Below are 21,029 nucleotides of genomic sequence, written 5' to 3'. Positions count from 1 at the left end.
TTAGACAACTTGTGCTCTTAGGCTATGTCTGCAACACATGTGTGTTCTCAGACACTATTCTGGACTCCAAGCATCATTCTGAGCAAAGCTATCATTATTTAAATCTACAGACTCATTCACTGTTCAAAGAAATATGAACATCAGTTCAGTTCAGTTGCTCAGTCGTGTCTGACTCTTTTCAACCCCATGAATCGCAGCACGCCAGACCTCCCTGTCCATCACCAACTCCCGGAGTCCGCTCAGACTCAAGTCCATCGAGTCAGTGATGCCATCCAGCCATCTCATCCTCTGGCCTCCCCTTCTCCTCCTGCCCTCAATCCCTCCCAGCATCAGAGTCTTTTCCAATGAGTCAGCTCTTCGCATGAGGTGGCCAAAGTACTGGAGTTTCAGCTTTAGCATCATTCCCTCCAAAGAAATCCCAGGGCTGATCTCCTTCAGAATGGACTGGTTGGATCTCCTTGCAGTCACTTGCTATTCTGCAGAACCACAAGCCTTCCTAGGCTGCACTTTCCTAGGTTAGCATGTCCTGTATTCATGTTGCTTTGCACTGAACTTATCCACTCTTGTCATTTCATTACCTATTTCCCATAGTTTCCAAAGAATTCTGAGGCAGAAATATACTTAGCTCTTTCAAACCAGTTTAGATTAAGGAAGTTTAAAAAAAAAAAAAAAAAGGAATAATCAGGCTAATTCCTAAGTTACTGCTTATAACTTAAAATTTCATCGAAAACAAACTTATTGCCTAGAAAATGGCATCAATGTCAGACTTTGATGCAATGATTGCAAAGAAATCACTAAGAACGCTTCAGCCAAGGCTCCCAAATTGGACAACTTGTAAATGTGGGGAGAGATTACTATTGCATCGCCTGAAAGTGATGTAGAGACATCAAGAAAGTGTGAGTCTGTCTCATACTGTGCACACTAAGTGGCCCTGTGTTTGGGGGCCTGATGCTCAAGCCTTGATGCCCTCATCTGTATAACAGGAAGAATGACACAACCTCACATCACAGCCTGAAGAAAAAATGATCAAAATCTATTCAAGAGCAGTGTTTAGTGCAGTTAAGGACATAACATGTATGTTTAAGCTTTGTTTCTTGCCCCAAACAAACAGACCTCAGACCCTCTGAAGTGTATTTCTTCCGATTTACACCTCTGTATGTGATCAACTGTTACTCCTCTACCCACAGGCAGTAGGAATTTTGTTTGAGATTATACCACACAGCACTTCACAAACCAGTTACTGATGTTGGTAGTGATGTGTGTGTATGTTCCTGTGCATGTGTTTGTGTATGTGTATGTGTGTGTGTGTGTGTGTGTGTGTGTCTGTGTTTTAAATTTAGGAAAGTCCTGTTTTGTGCACAGAGCTATCTTGGAATTTTGAGCGTACAAGTTTGTTATTCTGAGCCATTTGATTAAATTTAACCACAGGAAACTCTTCCAAGTCCTAATGAAGCAGCAATTACATCTAAAAAGGGAGCCAAGCCAAAAAACATCCTTTTCCAATATCTCTCTTTCAAACATCAGACTCCAATATAAGCTCCATGGTTTTCATTTCACTTTTATACCATCTCTCTAAGCTGCTGGAAACATGTTAAACACAAGACAGGGAGTGGTGCACCCGTAGGTCTTTGGTGAAGAGAGCTGGCAGTGATTCTACATACAGATATGCCTGCATGTGTACACGCGCATGCACACACACACACACAGAAACTTCAATACACAAAGTACACAAATTGCTTTTAAAGAAAGGCCACTAAGAATTAGAAAGCTCTAGTTACTGACAGAAAATTTGAATTAGAATTCAGAAATCAGCCCTACAATTTAAGAACTTTGCAATGAACAGGCTTTAAATTTTAATTTGGACTGCAAGGAGATCCAACCAGTCCATTCTGAAGGAGATCAGCCCTGGGATTTCTTTGGAGGGAATGATGCTGAAGCTGAAACTCCAGTACTTTGGCCACCTCATGCGAAGAGTTGACTCATTGGAGAAGACTCTGATGCTGGGAGGGATTGGGGGCAGGAGGAGAAGGGGACGCCAGAGGATGGGATGGCTGGATGGCATCACCGACTCAATGGACGTGAGTCTCAGTGAACTCCGGGAGTTGGTGATGGACAGGGAGGCTTGGCGTGCTGCGATTCATGGGGTCGAGGAGAGTCGGACACGACTGAGCGACTGAACTGACCTGATCTGAACATAACATGTGATAGTTCAAGACACAGATTAGGTAAAATAGACCTTTAAAGAATGTTAAAATTACCATTTTTTCTAAGAGATAACAAGCTATTTTTGCCTCTAAACAAACCGATTCAACTTGGAAGACGGTCATTTTTTCATAAAAGACACACAATTTTACTGTGTTGTTACTAAGTTAAATTAAAGCTGTTCCAATAACTGCAGAAGTTACAGCTACCTGAAAGAGCCTGGCCAGGGAATGCAACCTCGTGCTATTGCCAGGTTTCCAACACCCCATTTATCCCATGTGACAGTGCACTTCAGCATAATAATGCAAGGATCCTAGGATGCAGCAGACACAGAATAACGTCAAAAGCAATTCTTCACATTTGGATCAGACCACATCAAGTGCAAAGAGTGAACTTAAACATGAAAATGCAATTTGCTCCTTCTAAAGCATACATTTTTATCTCTTGCAAAAAAATAAAATAAAATAAAAAAAACACACCACATTCATTTCCAGCGCCTCGAGGTAAAGAGAATGGCATCTATCACAAGTGCAGAGAATGTCTAAAGGATTTAGAAGCAATCTTTTCATAATGCTTCTTTGGGTGAGGAAGTAGAGTTATGAGTTGCTCAAAATTCATAAAGATTATTAAGTTTACATCCTCATGGAAGATCGGCCACCGTCGCATCTCAGCTAGACTGACAGCCTCCCTACCCAACTCTACTGAGAGTAAGTCTCTGGTTCAGGACATTCATTCATTTTGTGGTATTAGGGCTCCGGTTGTATAAGATGAAGATTCTGTCCCATTCAAAAATCAAACAAACAAAAACAAGAAACAACAAATGGGCTCCAGGGGAACAAGGATACAATATCATCACTGAACTCAGGTACTCATGCTACCAGTAACCCTTCATGGAAGTAATTTTTAACAAGGAAGTTTTTATTTCAGCAAGTTTACTCTAGATTATCAACTCGTGTGTTTGTGCCTGCTGGGCTATTTGAATGATTAGCTGATCCCTCAGTGCCCTCAGTTATGACCGACTGGGCACCCACGGCCATGACCCCTCATGGTAAGGAAGCTTCCTAAACAACAGTAAGCTTGCCTGGCTTGATGAATTCCAACCTCACAGCTCATCTAAACTGAGCCCATGGGCTTCCCGGTTTTCTCTCTCACTCTCCGCATCGGTCTACAGAAAGTTATGAAACGTATTTTTCTAGTCCTCCCGGAAGCAAGGCCAGGCTTACAATTTGACCTCAGAAACATAGCAGTCCTGCAAAACCAGACGCACTGAGTATTGGTGCTCTCTGCCTGGCCCAGCACAAACCATACCATGCGGCCCTGAGCAGTGTCGCTTGTGGGAAATGACAAGCAATGGATCAGTGGGAGAAAAAGAATGGGATTTAATCATACAAAAATATCCCAGGCACACAGCTCCTTTTCGGCAAGCTGCCCACCTCAGCTGAGGGTCCAGTGTGCTTCTGAAACGAACCACTTGTCATTTAAAAGGGAGCCACGGAGCCAGATCTTTTGATCAGATTAAGTTACAGGATTCTCGACACACCCAGAGATGCTCCTTCTTGGCATGTCAGTATGCCTACCCCCAAAATTATTTTAAAGGCATATATAGAAAGATCTAGGTATGTATCAGATAGATGTCTTAGATGGGTGAGACACGATCCTGGGAACAGGACAGGCTCATGTGAAAGACTGTCTCAGACTAATTAATGACACTGCTGCTGAAAATGGGAGGCTGACCCTACAGTCTTATTTACACAATTTCCAGCCAGAGGGCTGTGAAGTGGAGCCCCAGTGGGGGCATCCTATCCGAAACCCAAGGGCACCTGCATTAAGGAAATGGGTGTAAATGAATCCCTTTGCTCAATGACAGAAGATAAGACACCAATACTTCAGTTCTGTTGGTATGGAATCTACGTGCTCACCCCCTTGGATTCAACATAACAAGACATGGTTATCTCTTTATTTTATTATTATTAATTGCACTTCCGTATGCATTCGTTTAGAAGCAGGACATTTTGTGGCAAGAATGATCAGACTCTTTAGACAGAAGGCAGTGATTCAAAAACTGCAAAACTTCAGCTTTCAAAAATAGCCTAAGTGACCTCTTGCAGTAGTCTGACCACTCTGCAGCAAGCAGGAGGCAACCCCTGTGAAGAGCGAATTCTGGCAAAGTTCTCTCTTCACAGATGATGCACAGCTTAAGCTATAATGAGTTTTTGGGTTACAAATGCTGAACGCATTAATATTCCTTGATGATAATTATCACAGGATAAGCACCTTTCCCAATGTGAGTAGCATAAAGCAACTGAAGCAGCATTTTTACCACATTTGAAACAAGCTGGAAAATGGGATTTTCTAGTCTTGTAACCTGGGGTCAACATACATCAAGCACTGCATATTAAACACACCTATATATGAACCCTGCATCGCTTTCCTTCCCTTCTGCTTCATGTATACCTAAAGCTGTCTCCTTTATCCATCCTTCATTATGAAATTCTTGCTACGAACGTACATGTGATGATATACATAATTCGACAAAGAAATGTATTTCCCCCAATCACATGAATCCTAGGTTTCTTCTTAGGAGAATACAAATAGCAAATAAGATCAGTAAGCCATGCTTTACAGATGACATGAGTCTCTGTGCAGTTTGAATGAATACTGTGGCCACTGGCTGCATATAAAACAGGGTGAAAATCAGAATTGAGCAAACAGGCTCTTAGAAGAACCAGATGTGTTACACACAAGACAAACAACCAGTCTTTATCTTCATACTTTGAAAACTAATAGTACTCTTAAGCGTTGAAAGGTTTACATGTAAATTCTAAGTCACTAACATGATGACACTCATGATGTCAGCAGCGTGTTTACTGGCAATATGTTCACTAAGGATCTTGGAAACCAATTTCCATTCCAGATTAAAAGAGCAATTATTGTTATTTGGATAATAACCATCAAAGAGTATAAGGAAAAATTGAAAAAGATGACCCATTATGCATTTTATCAGTGTTGTAGAACAGTATCTGTCTAATGTTTGGTATTTGCCATAGCATACCCATAACAGATGCTATGAGACTTCACTTACTATATACCCCAATCTGATTTGATAATATATTCTGAACAAACTATAAATTGGTTTGCCTCACCTCTTTTTCTTTCTTTCCCTCTATTCAGTGAAAAAGAAAAAACGTCTATTATAAAGCTTGACTGAGATACTAGGAATGGCTCAAAATCATTACAATATAAGAGCCTCCTTTTTCAAAAACATGCTATAATATCATTTTAAGACTCTATGTAAATAATCCCAACAGCACTTTGATTTAACAGTGACAAAATGAAAGCCAGGTCGAACCCTTAATCCAAAGAATGTGAACTGATTTAGGTATTTTTGTAGGTGTGAATCTCTTGAACTCATTTTTACCGTGTTACCCACACTTCATTTAGATAATATGCCACGCTACAACTGCCTCAAGTTCTGTAACATCATTTTTACTTATGTGCTGCAAAAATGTCTTCAAATCCCATTTGAATAGATGGCAGGGTTATGAGGGAACCTTTACTAAATATTTAACAGCACTATTGGCTTATTAAATACTATAATGTGAGAGCCATGAAAGCATGATATACAGTGCTTGCCTTTTTTCTAAAACTTAATGCTTCTGCTCATTTTGAACACTCTGCAAGCCCATTCATCAGCAGAACTGATGCATTTTAAAAAGTCCTCATTTACTAGCAGATAAATGTGGTTAGAGAGCCTTTTTAGAGGAGAAATGACTGGAAACCTATTTGGTTTTCTGTACAAAATTTGCTTTGCTCTGGCCTAGCAGAAAAGAAACCTCACAAAACATTTAAAAGCCTATTTTGAAAGAGCATGCAAAGCAACACACTTGGAAATAAAAGAAAGTAGGGGGTATTTTTCAATTCACAGGAATATACATACACGAAAAAAAGGCAATAGATTTACAAACAGCTGATCAAATACATATATTCATCTAGTCTGGAAACAGTATTTCAAATGCACATCATATAATGAGATTGTCCACTGAAACGTTGCTTTTGACTATGACATTGTTGGCAGGTAATTTCTTTTGCAACTATTCATAATTGCATTAAAAAACAGGTTAATACAATTTTTGCCTTTAGCTTGTTAAGATATTTTAAACTAAAACTATGCTTTTTTTAAAAAAAAAAAAGTTGATCAGAAATTGTATAGCCTGTTGCAGTGGGTAGAAAGTAAGAATTCTCTCTGAAAAGATATTTCTGTTCACATACAGATATGCTCTAGCCTAAAGAACACCCATTGCCACTGGAGTCTGCAGAGTGAGCATTTATCCTGTAAACACTAACAGTGATCGTCTGTCCTCCCCAGTTCTCAGTGGAGAGTCTTGCTTTGGAGAATGTCTTGCGGTGACTTACTAAATTCAGGCTATTTCAATTAGTATTACTGCACATTAAAAATTAATTGCATTACTGAGTGGATTAAGGTTTAAATTTCAATTCTACAGTATGTGCATGAGAAATGACAGCTCAAAATCAATGCCCCTTGGCCCGCAATCGGAAGGGTGTATACTTGAACAGCGCGGGCCTGGCGTCACTGGCTGAGCCATTTTAAAAGACTTGATAGTTCAATTGAAGGTGTGTCAGCTCTAATTCTACATTTTAGTTTGAATGCTGCACAGCAGCCCTGCCTTATAAAAAGAAAAACAACAAGAGTTGCCCTAACCATTTGGAAAAACAAATGGACACAGGTACTAAAATTATGACAGCAGAGGGGTTAAACTGTCACCCCAAATTTACAAAGAATAACTCAAGCTAAAACCTTGTTCATAGCTCTGTTTAATAAGAACACGGGATCTTTGACTTAAATCCACACTATTTTCTATCAGTTACTGAGCAACAGTGGTTGGTCAGGGTCAGGAAACAGGCTATTTTGTAAAGTATGTGCGTGCTCAGTTAGTCATGTCCGACTCTTTTGCAACCCCATGTACTGCAGCCCTCCGGGCTCCTCTCTCCATGGGATTTTCCAGGCAAGAATACTGGAGTAGGTTGCCATTTCCCTCTCCAGGGGATCTTCCCGACCCAGGGATCGAACCTGTGTCTCCAGCACTGGCAGGCAGATTCTTTACCACTAAGCCACCTGGGAAGCCCCTATTTTGTAAAGAGATAATACTAATATGTACAATACTCACAATAACTTTATTCAGTGTTTTAAGGAAGCTCAAGAAGATACAGAAAATACCAATCTTTCCCTAAACAGTGATCCTGCATAAGCTCCCTCGGTAAATTATTAAATCTTTCTGGGGGGAAGGGTCAAATGAATTGATCATCCTGAGGGTAAATTTATAACATCTAGATGAGGCGTATGAAAAGAAATGGGTCACTTTTATTCACAGCAATGTGTCTTCTAAGAAGATGAAGATGAGGAACATTATGAACAGGATCAACAGGGTAATGCAGCATCAATAAGGTCCCTCCAAGCCACCCAGGGTACCTGGGGTTGGAACTGAACGGTGATCGGTATGGGCTGAGAGAAAAAACACGCTGCCTGCAGTGTTCCTTAAGATCCCCTCTGTGTTGCACCAGTGGCCAAGAGCAAGTTCACCGGCAAGAGAGTAAAGGAGATGGGAAGTAATAATAACAATAAAAAGAATAATCAGGTGCAAATGGACCCTAAGGTGTAGTAGTGATCCCCGTGCAACAATCACCCTTCACTGCAATTTACTGATGTGGCTTCATTACAATACAGCATATAAAGGGGCAACGTACCATGTGGACTCTTTGAAAGCTGTGTGGTTTGAAGCAGCACACGCCACCCTAGCAGGCGCTGCTCGGGGAGCTAGGTCAGATTGGGCAAAAGTGAAATTCCCTGCAAAAAAAATTAAATAGAGATGCAACATGTGTACAGCATGGTGATATATGGGGGGAGGGTGGGGTAAGAGGATAAAAGGTTAGCAGGGAAAGGTGTTTCCTTTGTGAACTATTAAAGGCATTTCAAATTAATCTGAATTAAAACATCCTTTGAAGAGGTAACAACTTGTGGCTCTGTTAAAAGGAAAAGATAAAGGATGTGATGTTTCCTGTTTGGGAAAGAGAAACCAGCCCTGTTTCCTATTCTGATTCTCCATGAAATGAACTTAAACCGTGCTCTTAGGTGAACTTCAGCACTGTGCGTTCAGGTTACTATTATTTAAAAGGAGAACATGACTGGCTTTTCCCATTCTGGCCTGCTTCAGCTGAAGGTCTTAGTTTTCAGCCAGTGCTCAGAAGATGCCGAAGCAATGTGTTAAGGGGAAAAAAAGAGATTCTTTCCTCACCAAGGATCATTGAGTATGTCATTGGTTAATTCTTGTTCTATGCTCCTCATTAGCATGACTCTCAAGTTTCTGGTTATCATATCCGAAATATTAAGACATAATAACTACGAAGGTGCAGATAATTGGATATTAACCAGAACATACTTGACTGGGCAGGAGGTAGGGCCCTGCTTAAACTAATCCTGAAATATATTAATCACCAATTAATGAAAGGGTTTCAAATTCATTTTCTATTACAGAACACCTCCGAGTATCTAAGCTTTTTCTAACAAAATGTCTTGGAATAACAAGGTAGAAATAAGGAATACGGCCATCTGATGGTAGCTTGAATTAATTCTTCACAGCCTGTTGACAGGTAATCATGAAAACTACAGTTCAAGCCTTGATTACAGTTATGAAGCCTGATGGGAAGAAGTGGGGACAATTTCCAGTGTTCAGTGGCTTTGGTTTCAATTCCAAATTTATTCCTTTCAATGGCAGAGCCATGGCTAAATATTTCAGCAGAGAGCTGTCATAATATTGTCTGAGTCTTTCAGCCTAGGCAGACCTTGAGCCCTCCAAGCTCACAACAGATGTACTCTTAAAATAAAACCAATTAATGGGAGCCTGAGAGGTCTAGCAAAGGCATGCTTTGTACATAGTAAACAGGAAGTAGTAAGAAGCTGATGAATATATTGCAGGATTAAAAACCTTGACTAAGCAGTGATCGAAAAGTCACCACCACGTAGATGGAAATAAAGTAATGCTGAGAAAAGAAAATAGAAAAAAAAAAAAAAAGAAGAAGAAGAAAGAAAACAGGAGGAGAACCATAGAGAGAAGGGAAGTCAGTGGTTATAAAACCCCCTACTAAGCTTCCCAGAAAATCTTCTGCACCTATTTCACTGAGTTAGAGAAATGGCTACCAAAACGCCATTCACCTTTAAAAAATCTTCTCGGGACATTATTCTCACAAACAGATTCTCATATCTTTTCCTATGTAAAACTGTGGCTCCCAGATTCTCTGAAAAAAAGACTTACACATTTTTACATCCGAGAAAATAAGGTGTTTGGCTGAATGCAATGTAAGTCAGGGACTGAAATAATGCCGTCTCTCCATTTTCCCTGCCTTGAGTCACTTGACGTGATGAACCTCGTAAGAAAACTGTCATCTCAGAGTTTTCTTTTTACTTCTGTTGTGGGTTGAATTTAATTTTAATAGTTGTTAAATAAGGACTCACGGCGGATGAACTAAGATACACAGGCAAGTGGGCCCTTTTATCAACAATTTTGCCATAGAAATACACAAACATTTCAATGGCTCTTCATTAGCAAACAAATCAACAAGTGATATTTTAATGCCTGACTTTATTCCATCTCTGTGGGGACTGTAGTTGAGAGTGTGATGTACAGTACAGAGAAAAGAATCATCAGCCACAGCGTCCCAGGGCTCTCTCCATTGAGGACTTCGCAGCCTCCGCTTAAAGAGTGCATTTAATTGACTGATAGACAGTAGCTTCTTTGTTCACAGAAGACAGCGAAGTAATGGCAGCTTGAAAATCGTACCATCTACAGGGTCTCCTGAGACTAGTAACAGGGGGATATGTGTCAGGAATAAATAAATAATCTAATTATTAAGCCACTTCCTGTCAAGTTAACTCCAATTTGTTGGCTTTTGAAGGCAACAAAACGAGGCATTTTTCCTCATTATGCTTCTCTTTTTATACCAGTGGTAATCACAGGCGGATTAAAGGGTGCCTGATTGCTTTTCTTTTTTTTTTTTGTCAAGGAACTGAGAAGCAGCCAACAGTACAGAAAAACAGAGTTGGGGTTAGAAGAAATTTCATGCTTGTCTCCTTTCCAGCTCCCTAACAGCCCACACGGCTGCCCCATACAGAGCCGCCAGCTGTACAGCAAATGTGTACCCTCCAACTGAGGCCTACCGGGCCACAGGCGCCATTCTGAGAGCTGTGAGATACCTTGCAATCTTGGCAGGTAGCTGCTGCTGTCATCGGCATAATTCTAAAGGTGACCTAGGAAGCTCATCAGCTCACCAAATGCAACAATATGAGCCACTCAAGTTCAACACCCACTCTCCACATTCCTTTGTTTACTTGCTAGGAATGGCCCCGTGACCAGGAAATCACCTATGGAAATAGGTCATCAGCTACCTTTTCTCTTTATGCGTCTGAACTGATCCTGCGGAATTAGGTCACAATGCTTATGCATATCTGGGCCTGTGTGTGTGTGTGTGTGAGTGTGTGTATGTAGGATCCCTCTATTTATCTTTGGTGGATGACTGTACCCGCCTTCCATTCAGAAATGTTTTGCAAACTTCATGCAGAAGCAGACAATCACCTCTATTTGATAATCAACATTCTAATGGAGAGTGGACTGGTATGCCCTGTGGCATATTCTCCAGCAAGTCAAAGTGTGTTAGTCACTCAGTCGTGTCTGACTCTTTGTGACCCCATGGACTGTAGCCCGCCAGGCTCCTCTGTCCATGGGATTTCCCAGGCAAGAATACTGGAGTGGGTTGCCATTCCCTTCTCCAGGGGATCTTCCCGACCCAGGGATCGAACCTGGGACTTCTGCATCGCCTGCAGATTCTTTACCACCTGAGCCTCCAGGGAAGTCAAAGGAGAGGACAAAACTAGAGCCAGGAGCCCCACCAGCATGTCTCAGACAGTCACACAGAACTTTCCATCTGGCACAGACCCTGCCCAGTGTCTCTGTACAGAGCCTAGGAAGGCAGGCTGGCATCTCCATAATTCTGCTTGGGAACAACATTCTTATGAGGTCTCTTTTAGGACCATGTGTTCTAAAAAGGAACAAGAAACTGCATATTTCATCTGTCGGTGGGCTTAGTGAAAACCCCCAGCCTCAGGGAAAATGAACATGACGAGAAATGTCTGAGAAGCTTTCTTAAGGGCTTGTAAGTTAGAAACTCCACTAACCACCAGTATTTTTCACTCTTGTAAATTAAAGCTGCTAGATGCAGGCTAAAACACAAAACAAGGGTTAACGTTCTGATGTGTCTTTTAATAGCTTAACACTGACATAAGAGAGAGGCCTCAAAGATTTCTTGAAAAGTGGGTTCAGAAATAAGAATCCAAAGAATCAAGATGAGCTCTTGAAAACTGGATCTTATTCCAAAAAAAAATTTTTTTAAGGTCTTTTTGATTTTGTATTAAACTGTCTTTGTTTTTAGGAAGGCTGATGGTATGAGAAGCTTGGTCATTTCCTGTGTCCCCACTTTGCACTTGTTCAACGGTGTAGCTGCGTTCTATTTATGCCTGTGTATGTCCTTTCTGAATATATCTTGAATTTTTGTTAAATTGCGCAGATAATTAAACCCTCTTCATATTTACAGTCTGCTTCATTGGTACCATGAATTCTGTTTTCAGTTACTGTCTGCGGATTCCCTCTCTGAACGATTTCATACGAAGCAATAACACTTCATTTTACATAAGTTTTATCTGATGTCCCCATACAGAGCTGCCAGCTGTACGGCAAATGTGCGGTTCTCAAACTGAGGCCTGCCGGGCCACAGGCGCCGTGTGGAGAGCTGCGAGGCACCTTGCTGTCACTGGCAAGCTTTCTTTGCCATCGCTGTGACCATCACTCCACACTGCACACAACTTAAAATCATCTGATTATTAGAATTTGTGGCCCACACTCCATTTTATCCTTTATTTAAATCTATCCCCAGATCACACATTTGTTTAAATGTTTTGGCTGGTTTACAAATCATGCCGCCATCTGCACAGTAGGTGTGACACCATTTTTTTAGACAAAAGTTACGTGGCAAACAAAGATAAAGTCATTTGAAATGCTTTGGTGTTTGTTATTCTGCCGGGCTCACTTGGACCAACTCGAAGAAATAAATAGAATTATCTGTGTAAATCGATGAACATCTATGAAAAACAACACCCAGCAGAATGCCGAGCTTGCTCCATTACCTACGTTAATATCATGACAGCTGAGGAGAGATGACCTGGCCCACTTCTCATCTCTCCTGTACAGATGGCTATTAAAGAGAAAGTATCCCTTTTGTATGGTCCATGTAGAAACCCTTTATGGGCTTTTCAAATAAGCCAGCATTGCCCACATGAGGGTAGCTTTCTGTTACCATTAAACTGCCCAGATTTCATCTTTTTTAATCCAGCTCTTGATGAAATTAGCCAGTATTTCAACATATTTAACACCAAATGCTTATTTCTTAATTCCCTGAGTTTTGTAAGCAATCAACTGAAGATGACTTAAAAAAATTCAATAGTCTTCTCATTTAGAACTCATGTAAACTCCAGAGAACTTATGGACTTTGAGCTCTTAGGATAGTGCAGGTAGACACACATATATAAACACCGACCCATATACGCATTGTTGTAGATCCACCATAATCATGTTTTTTAAAAAGCAGCCAATGAGAGCTGAGCATTTAAAGAGCAACATGGCTCTTAATCTTCCTATGCAGAGATACATATCTTTGGATATTTCCCCTTCAGACACATAAAATCCCAAACCACTACAAACCTCAAAATATTGGTTTTAGTCTATTCTAAAGCAAGAGCACTCAGGCTGGAATGTTTCAGAAGTGATGTTGAATATCACAAAACTAATGAAGATTAGTCACATAGTACACCATCTACTAAAGAAACAGAAGGAAAAGGATGCCATTTGTGACCTTGGGCATCAAGCAAATTTCAGAATATATGAATGTCACTTGCCACAAGCACAGACAGAAATCTCAGCACACTGTACATACATTTTTTCTGCCTTAATATCAGTGATTTATATCACATGGAACAAAATACATAAGGTGGGTATTGTCCTGCGTGCACTACAGAAAGCTTGAATCCTTTCCTTGATATTTAAAAATTGTAACTATTCATAAAGCATGGAGTATTAGAGATCTGAATAAAAATAGTCAATATCTATGCATCCACGTTTTTATATTAGCTGTCGTTTATAGTCCCTAATTCTAGTTTTGCTTCACTAAGAGATAAATACATTTACTGCTTCCAATGCACCAAGTGTCACCCTGACCCATCTGGGACACATCTGTTACTGACTATTTGTTGATTTCCCCCCTTTTTTTTTCCACAAGAGTATTCTCTGCCACCTTAGCTACAATTTTTCTATTCCAACTGGTCTTTCTGATCATACAAAAAATAAACTTAAGTAATCATTTCTGTGCCAATTTTAAATAATTCTTAGGTAAATGGTTTATGCTCATTCCCTTCATATTCTTCATCCAAGAACTTTGAAAGCAAGGGCTGGAAATGGTTATGCTATACCCTGGCCATTTGTCCTCCAAAGGCTATGACCGTAGCAATCAATTCCAAGGATAATGGTATTTCTCCCCTTTGATCAGTTCTTTGTCAAGCTGACTGGCCTTCGATGGTGAGCTTGCTGCTGGTTGTCTACCACCAGCCGCTCGCAATTTGCTCACTCTGTTTCATGAGACAGTTGTTTCTGGCTGTTTGGAACACATTGGTCTCTTTGGGGATTTATGCGCTAGTTGCAATGCCAACCTCCGTAGTGATAGAAATTTCTTTCGAACTAAAATAGATAATTAGAGGCTGGTAATTATTGGTCAAGAATTATCAGAGTGAAAAAAATTAAGCTTCTCATAAATAGTTCTTGGCAATGTCATCTCTTTATATTATCGCATGCCTAACAGCCCTTTATTCAGAGCACTTACAAATTTACTCTACTGCTGTTGAGCCTCATAATTTTATATGAGGCAATCCCTTTGCTGGGTGAAACACATTTACATTCTCTGGTCTCATCACTATCTGTGCTAATCCATACGAAATAATAATAATAATAATAGAAATATCAAAGGGGAGAAAGCAATAAATATTTATTGTGCTGATAGAAGGAGACGAGTGAATAATGAATTAAAGGACACAGTACACAATGGCTTCTTTCTGCATTCTCAGGTCAAAAACCAGAGTAAACTATGGGAAAGAAACAAAGGAAGACAAGAAAAAATTTTCATCTGTGCAGACTTTAAAAGAGGGAAATCTTTCCCCCAGGAAAGCTGTTAACGTATTTTGTAGCTCTTGGCGGGGGCGGGGCGTGGGGGGGGGGAGGTGGTGGTGGGGGGGTGGTGTATGTGTGTGTGTTTAAAGAAGAGAAACCTCTAAATAGTCGTTGGTCTGATTTCTTATTGAAACTGTGTCAAAATGCGATCGAGAGTGAGGTTTTCTTTTTTCCTTAATAGACATAAGTCAAATCCCAAATGCATGTTTATTGAGTAATTATTCCTGCAACTCAAAGCACGTGTCCACACCTCACTGCAAAATGGCACTTCGGTACAGCATCTCCAGTGTATACCTGGTAGAAACACTGATGGGTTTCCTTTCACAAATGTCCCTGGCCAATAGTCTGAGACCAGCACATCCAGAAAGAAGCGTGGAGGTTCCCTGACATTGAAACTGCATTAAAACATGTGTGCTACGTGGAAGCAAATGCAAATGACTTGGTCAAAGAAGGACTTTAAAGTCACACCTCATTGGGTCATCTGCACACCCTGTTTTCCATCAGGTGACATAATTTCTCCTCCAGACTGATTGAAATGGAAAACAAAATCTGTAAAAACACTATAGGCCCTCTTAACAAAAAGAGTAAGAGGCTTTTCAGATAGCCTCTAATCCCTCTTCCTTGCTAAATATCCAGTTGAGATTATTTTTTGATTAGACAAAAAAAGATATACAGATACACAACCTAAAAATACCTACCCTCGATGGAGGTATTTTAGCCAACAGAATCATGCTGCCTGCCTCATTTGAAAAACTAAGCATCACACTGGGATTTTAAAAAGGGATATCTTAGCCTTTGTGACATCCTCCCGGTACACATTCTCTCTCTCTAGATACTAACAATGCAGAGAGGAAGAAATATAAGGACTTGGATACATGGTCAACAGATATAACAATTAAATGGCTACTATTCTTTTGTTTAGGTCTCAAGTGTAAGAGAATTACATATTTTATTATTAAAAAATAGCGTGAATATTAACTACCTAGGCCCTCTGTGAAAAGGAATCGAATTTTCTTCTCTGATGGAAGGTGAATTGTTAAACGTTCAGATCCCAAGAGGAGGTGAGTGTCATATTAATCCACCATAAGGTAGAGGCGGGGAAGCTTTGGGAAAGCACTAATGATGCAAGGAATATTAAGGGAAATACCAAATGAAAGGTATAAAGCAATTTTAAAAAAGGACCAGGCCAAACCAATGAACATTTTGGACAAATGATACTAAAATAAAAAATTCTTCTCATGCTCAGCATTCCATTCAGATTCTACTTGGCAAAAGAACATTAATAATGTGTTGAAAATATATTCCATTTGTTCAGCTGGGCCCTGGGATAAATAATAAATCCAGAACCAAAAACAAGTTTACAAAGAATAAAACTAATCAGAAGCACAATGTTTCACTAAGTTTTCCATAAGCTGCAAAGTTCCAAAAAATATTTTCACTAACACCCTTGTAAAACTGTGGCCTAATGCAGAATCATGACTGACTGCCACCAGTAAGCTCTACTCAAGAAATAAAGGGATGGAAAATATTAACACTCATATTTGGAAAGAAGAATTCATTTTTTCTAACCCATGTGTTTCCCCCCATGCCAGTCCATTTTGAAAGTTTACATAGAGTATTTTTTGGAATCCAAAATAGAAAGGAAAACATAAGAAACATTTCAGTCTCTCTTACATGTTCTCATTATCTTCTGAACACTCAGTAAAACTGTCAATGTTATTCTGGCACTTTTAAGAGTATTTCCATTTAATGTGGAAGAAAATTACTAATAATATTAGTACTTATATCTGGAAAATATAGATAAAAAGTAACCAATATTTTAGCCGTTAGGTATAAGCTGTATATTGTATAATTAAACGCTTAGTCTTTTGTAAACTACAATCCTGCTAAAGACCATCATTTGAAAACTATAAAGCAAATCCTACTGAAAACCTATTAATAAAGTTTCCAACATACTTTTGACTTCATCTTCATTAATAGCTACAAAGTCATTAGAAATTTCGTTATTTTTGGAGCAACCTTTCTACTGCACCCTCTTAGAATACAGCTGATTAGGTGTGTGATAAAACTTGTTTATCCCTGAAAAGGAGTTCAGAGTCTAAAATGCTGAATTTTCTTTCCTTTCTTAGAATTTGATAGACGGAGAGCATGAGGTTGATCAGACTTTTGAAATACCATATCACAATAATTTATGATATTATAAAATACCATGAAAGCAGTATGAAATTAAAAAAAAACTCACATCATGTAAAAACACAAATGAGGGACAAAAATAGTATAAAGTAATAGCAACTGTCATTTTACTAGTAGAAAAAGATCTGCTTGATAAAGTTTAATTGACTGGTAAAATTCTTAGTGTTATTACTAAGTGCTTATCAAATTAAAACATAGGAGGTAACCCCAGAGGAATTAAGGGATAATGGGACAATAAGAGTAAGTGAAAAAATTATCCTTTTAGCTCTAGCCCATGTAAAAAATGCAAAATCCCTGAAAACACAGGCTTAGAGTTACCTTAGAGATCTTTACCCGAACTGCTTTTATAAAAATCTGCATAAAATTTGGTGGGGAATAAAAAATGATGACTGAATTCTTTACATGATCTTTACGATCATGATTATTTCCAGGCTGTTGAAACCATACATATAAAATTATTTTATGGCAATTTAAATTATTTATGTTTCCCTATCACAAAAACTCACCACTTTAGATTTGGATACAAAGATGCTTAAGCAACACACAGCAGTGCCATTACCATAATAACTTCTGAAATTAAAACCTGTCTAAAACTCTATGGAAAGCTAACATCCAGTTCATTAACCATTCCTGTTAGTTTTCAATAATGCAAAAATGATTAGAAGTTTAATTTGTTAATCACCTGTGTTTTGACTGGCAGTAGATATATAATCCTCTGCAGAAGTCTAAACTAGCCCTTGCAGAAAATAAAATGTGCTAATGCCTTATCAGGCCTAATAATAGTAATAAAAAAATCAATCATGCCTAGGTAAATGATTGATGGCTGAACAATTAATTCATCTTTAACTCTGTTTAATTATATAGGCATTGATGTACACAAGGAAGAGGAAAATCTATCTGTAAGAAGCTTTGGAGTGTCACTTACCAATCATGTGATTTGCAACGTGCACCTGAATATCCCATTCATTGTAGAAAACCATCTGACACTTGATGCACTGATAGGTCTTCTTCTGAGAAAACAAGTACAAACAGAATTACTTAGACACATGCATCTTTTAATTTTTTTCTTAAAAAAACAACAACAAAAAAACCAACCCTACCTGGTCACAGAATTTTCCTGAGACCATGGTCTTATATATGTTGTTAAATAAATGTCTGTAGGGCTACTTGGGCAAAATTCTGTGAGTTCCCTACTATGACCCATGGCTTGATCCGAACATTATGTTTTTCGTTGCAAACAGTTGGAAGAAATGAAGACACATAATTACAGTACAATACATGTTTAAAGATTCCTACATTATAAAAACAGAAGTTGGTATTGAAAATACATGTAAAGCGTGGCTGAGTTTCAGAAACCTGTGTCTTTGATGATCAGGCACACTTTCATTCTGAACAACATAACTGCAGGGTTGCTTCGAGATACCCATACAAAACAGCCAGTAAGTGAAGATTCACAAAATCTAGCTAGGAGATTTAGAGACGATAATTTTTAGCTGAAGTATGAAATTTAGATGATGTTTCAGAAGTTGCTGAACACTAGCATTTAAATACTTATCTCCTATAAAGAAATCATGTCATATCGAACATTCTAACACCGTTTCATCACTACACAAAAGTCTTGTGAATAGACAGAACAGTATTACAATTCTTGTATCATAAATAAAGAAACTGAGGTCCAGGGAAATAGAATAATGTGCCTAATGTCACAGTGCCTTACAGCTGGTAATAGAAATAAGTTCTCTCTTCTTCCCCCAAACTTTAAACTTTCTGTTTTATATTGGGGTACAGCCGATTAACAATGTTGTGGTTGTTTTAGGTGATCAGTGAAGGGACTCAGTCATACATATATATGCATCCATGCTCCCCCAAATCCCCCCTCCCATCTAGGCTGGCACATAACATTGATCAGAGTTCCATGTGCTATACAGTAGGTCTTTGTTGGTTATCCATTTTAAATATAGCAATGTGTACATGACCTTCCTGAAGTCCCCAACTGTCTCTTCCTCCTGACAACCATAAGTTTGTTTCTTAAGAAAAACCCTGACAATCACCAAGGAGGATTTACTGCGCTGAGCTGTAAATGTGAGTCTCTTTCTGTTTTGTAAGTTCATTTGTATAATTTCTTTTTAGATTCCACCTAAAAGGGATGTCATATGATATTTCTCCTTCTCTATCTGACTTACTTCATTCAGTATGACACTCTTCAGGAAATAAATTCTCAATTCTAAAAGTAGGGCTCTTTGATAAAGGCAGCCTTTACGATTTCTCATCTTTATCTCTGTGTCCCCTATACGGCTTAGTACATATTAGACGAATTCAATAAGTAAAGTATTGCTTTTAAGTCTTCCAGAACACAGTTATATAATTGCCTTTATAATGAAACTTGATAGTTACAACTAAAAACCACCTTGGAAAACAAAAATAAAGCATTATGAAATATCCATTTGAAACTCTCCCGAAAGTGAGAAAATGACATTTGTAAAATCACATCAATGACAGTTTGTTAAGGCGTTCTAACAGAATTACCACTTCATCAGCAGTCATATAAAATTGCTTTACTAATGGTAGCAATAGAAAATATCAGCCTGTCAACTGCAATTAATTTTAAAGAACTCAACAAAATCAAATTTAAGCAAAAAAAAAAAAACCAAAACAGTAGCATCCTTTTATTAGCAGTTAAAATGATAAATGTTTTTAATGTAAAGTTTTAATTATTTTCTCTTAACATAGTATTTGCTTCTGCGTCAGAGGATGGTATTCCTTGAACGACACAGAAGTGCAGGCTGATTTCCAGCAGAAGCTTTCTACATAATCTAACAGGCTTTGTACATTAGGCATGTTGTGAATTGAGTGCGCTGGGTCTAAATTTAACACGGACTTGAAAAACCCTGACAATCACCAAGGAAGATTTACTGCACTGAGCTGTTTACAAGATGCTTTTGATGGTGACATATAGAGCAACATGTGTTGTGTAAATAACATCGCTCCCTTTTTTAACAATATTTCCCTTTAGAACTAGTTAGAAAATATTTCTTACTCCCAGATGACCTACATTATATATTGTTTATTAGCATACTTCCAGCATCATTCCTGATATGTGACCTTGCTGAAAAACAAAGAAACATAAACTTAATGGCTAGTCTTTTCTCTTGTTAGCACAGTAAAACATACAATATGTCGAAAACCGTCTCCAAAAATGATGACTGATGAATATGTTGGTGGGATATACGAGGGCTTTTTTTTCTCTTGGTCTAATAATAAAGAATGAAATCACTTGACAAGCCCAAATAATAAAATACCAGCACTTACTACTGCCTTCAAAATGAACTGACACATTGGAAGATCTATGTATCCCAGTTTTCTTTATCATTGAAAGAAAATGCTTTTGTCGCTACTACTGATAATTCAAATACTAATTCTACTCTGAAGACAATATCTAAACTGTTACTTTATATTCTTATTAAGAGAGTCATATTCTGATGTACAAGCTCCTAAATTTGGGACTAGGTGGAGTTAAGAATTTAATGTGATCAAAAACATGGTCTTAAAATGCTATAACTTAAACTTCATCTTGTCATACATCTCATATCTCCTAAATAAAAAGCAGTGATACACAAATTTGGATGTGCTGTGGTTTTCTTTTTAAAGCTTTTGTATAAAATTCTTTTTTTTCCCCTTGGTTTGGGATTGACATGCACACAGTGCTATGTTTAAAATGGATAACTAATAAGACCTACTGTAACAGCACAGGTAACTCTGCTCGATATAATGCAACAACCTAAATTGGAAAAGAATTTGAAAAAGAATAGATATGTGTATATGAATAACTGAATTACTTTGCTGTACATGTTAAATTAACACACCAGTGTTAATCACCTATACTCCCATATAAAATAAGAAGTTGAAAAAATAATAAAATCTACTTAAAAATAACAGACATAAAAAATAGCCTATACAGACCACTAAAAAGTAAAATTCATTTTTACCCTCAAATTTTTAAACTAATTTAAAAATGACCTTTAAAACATTCCTTATTATAATTATAGACTCTTATTCCTTTTTATAATCATAGACTTATATTCCTTATTATAATTATAAAATATATAATTATAATTATAGCAAAATATTTGAGAGACCCCTGCCTTTATACTCTCTGTAAGTAAAGTGACTGTAACCTCTGGAAGTGTTGGCTCATGCCCTTGGAGGTAAAGCCACTGCAGCTCTGTACAGCTGAGTTTATGAAAGAATTCTTCCTCGTTCTCAGCCCAAACCGACTTTTCTGCTACTTTGACTCGA

At 38.4% G+C, this 21,029-nt stretch overlaps 1 protein-coding gene across 7 annotated transcripts in view; it reads right to left on the bottom strand.

Annotated features, from left to right (window-relative positions):
- The window catches only part of ZNF521 (zinc finger protein 521), a 311,483-nt gene that overhangs the window by 123,947 nt on the left and 166,507 nt on the right, over window positions 1-21,029 (bottom strand). For 5 of the 7 annotated variants that reach the window (XM_086372915.1, XM_086372921.1, XM_086372916.1 and 2 more), the window contains one exon: window positions 17,659-17,743. In XM_086372915.1, the coding sequence (XP_086229041.1) occupies window positions 17,659-17,743 (85 nt within the window). The remainder of the gene's footprint in view (window positions 1-17,658; window positions 17,744-21,029) is intronic. The other 2 variants (XM_086372918.1, XM_086372919.1) reach the window with 1 other exon arrangement.

The sequence above is a fragment of the Bos grunniens genome, chromosome 24, assembly GCF_055505025.1.
Source record: "Bos grunniens cultivar Pamir isolate PY7600 chromosome 24, Bosgru_T2T1.0, whole genome shotgun sequence".
Taxonomy (NCBI): Eukaryota; Metazoa; Chordata; class Mammalia; order Artiodactyla; family Bovidae; genus Bos; species Bos grunniens.
This window is presented reverse-complemented; position numbering and strand designations above follow the sequence as displayed.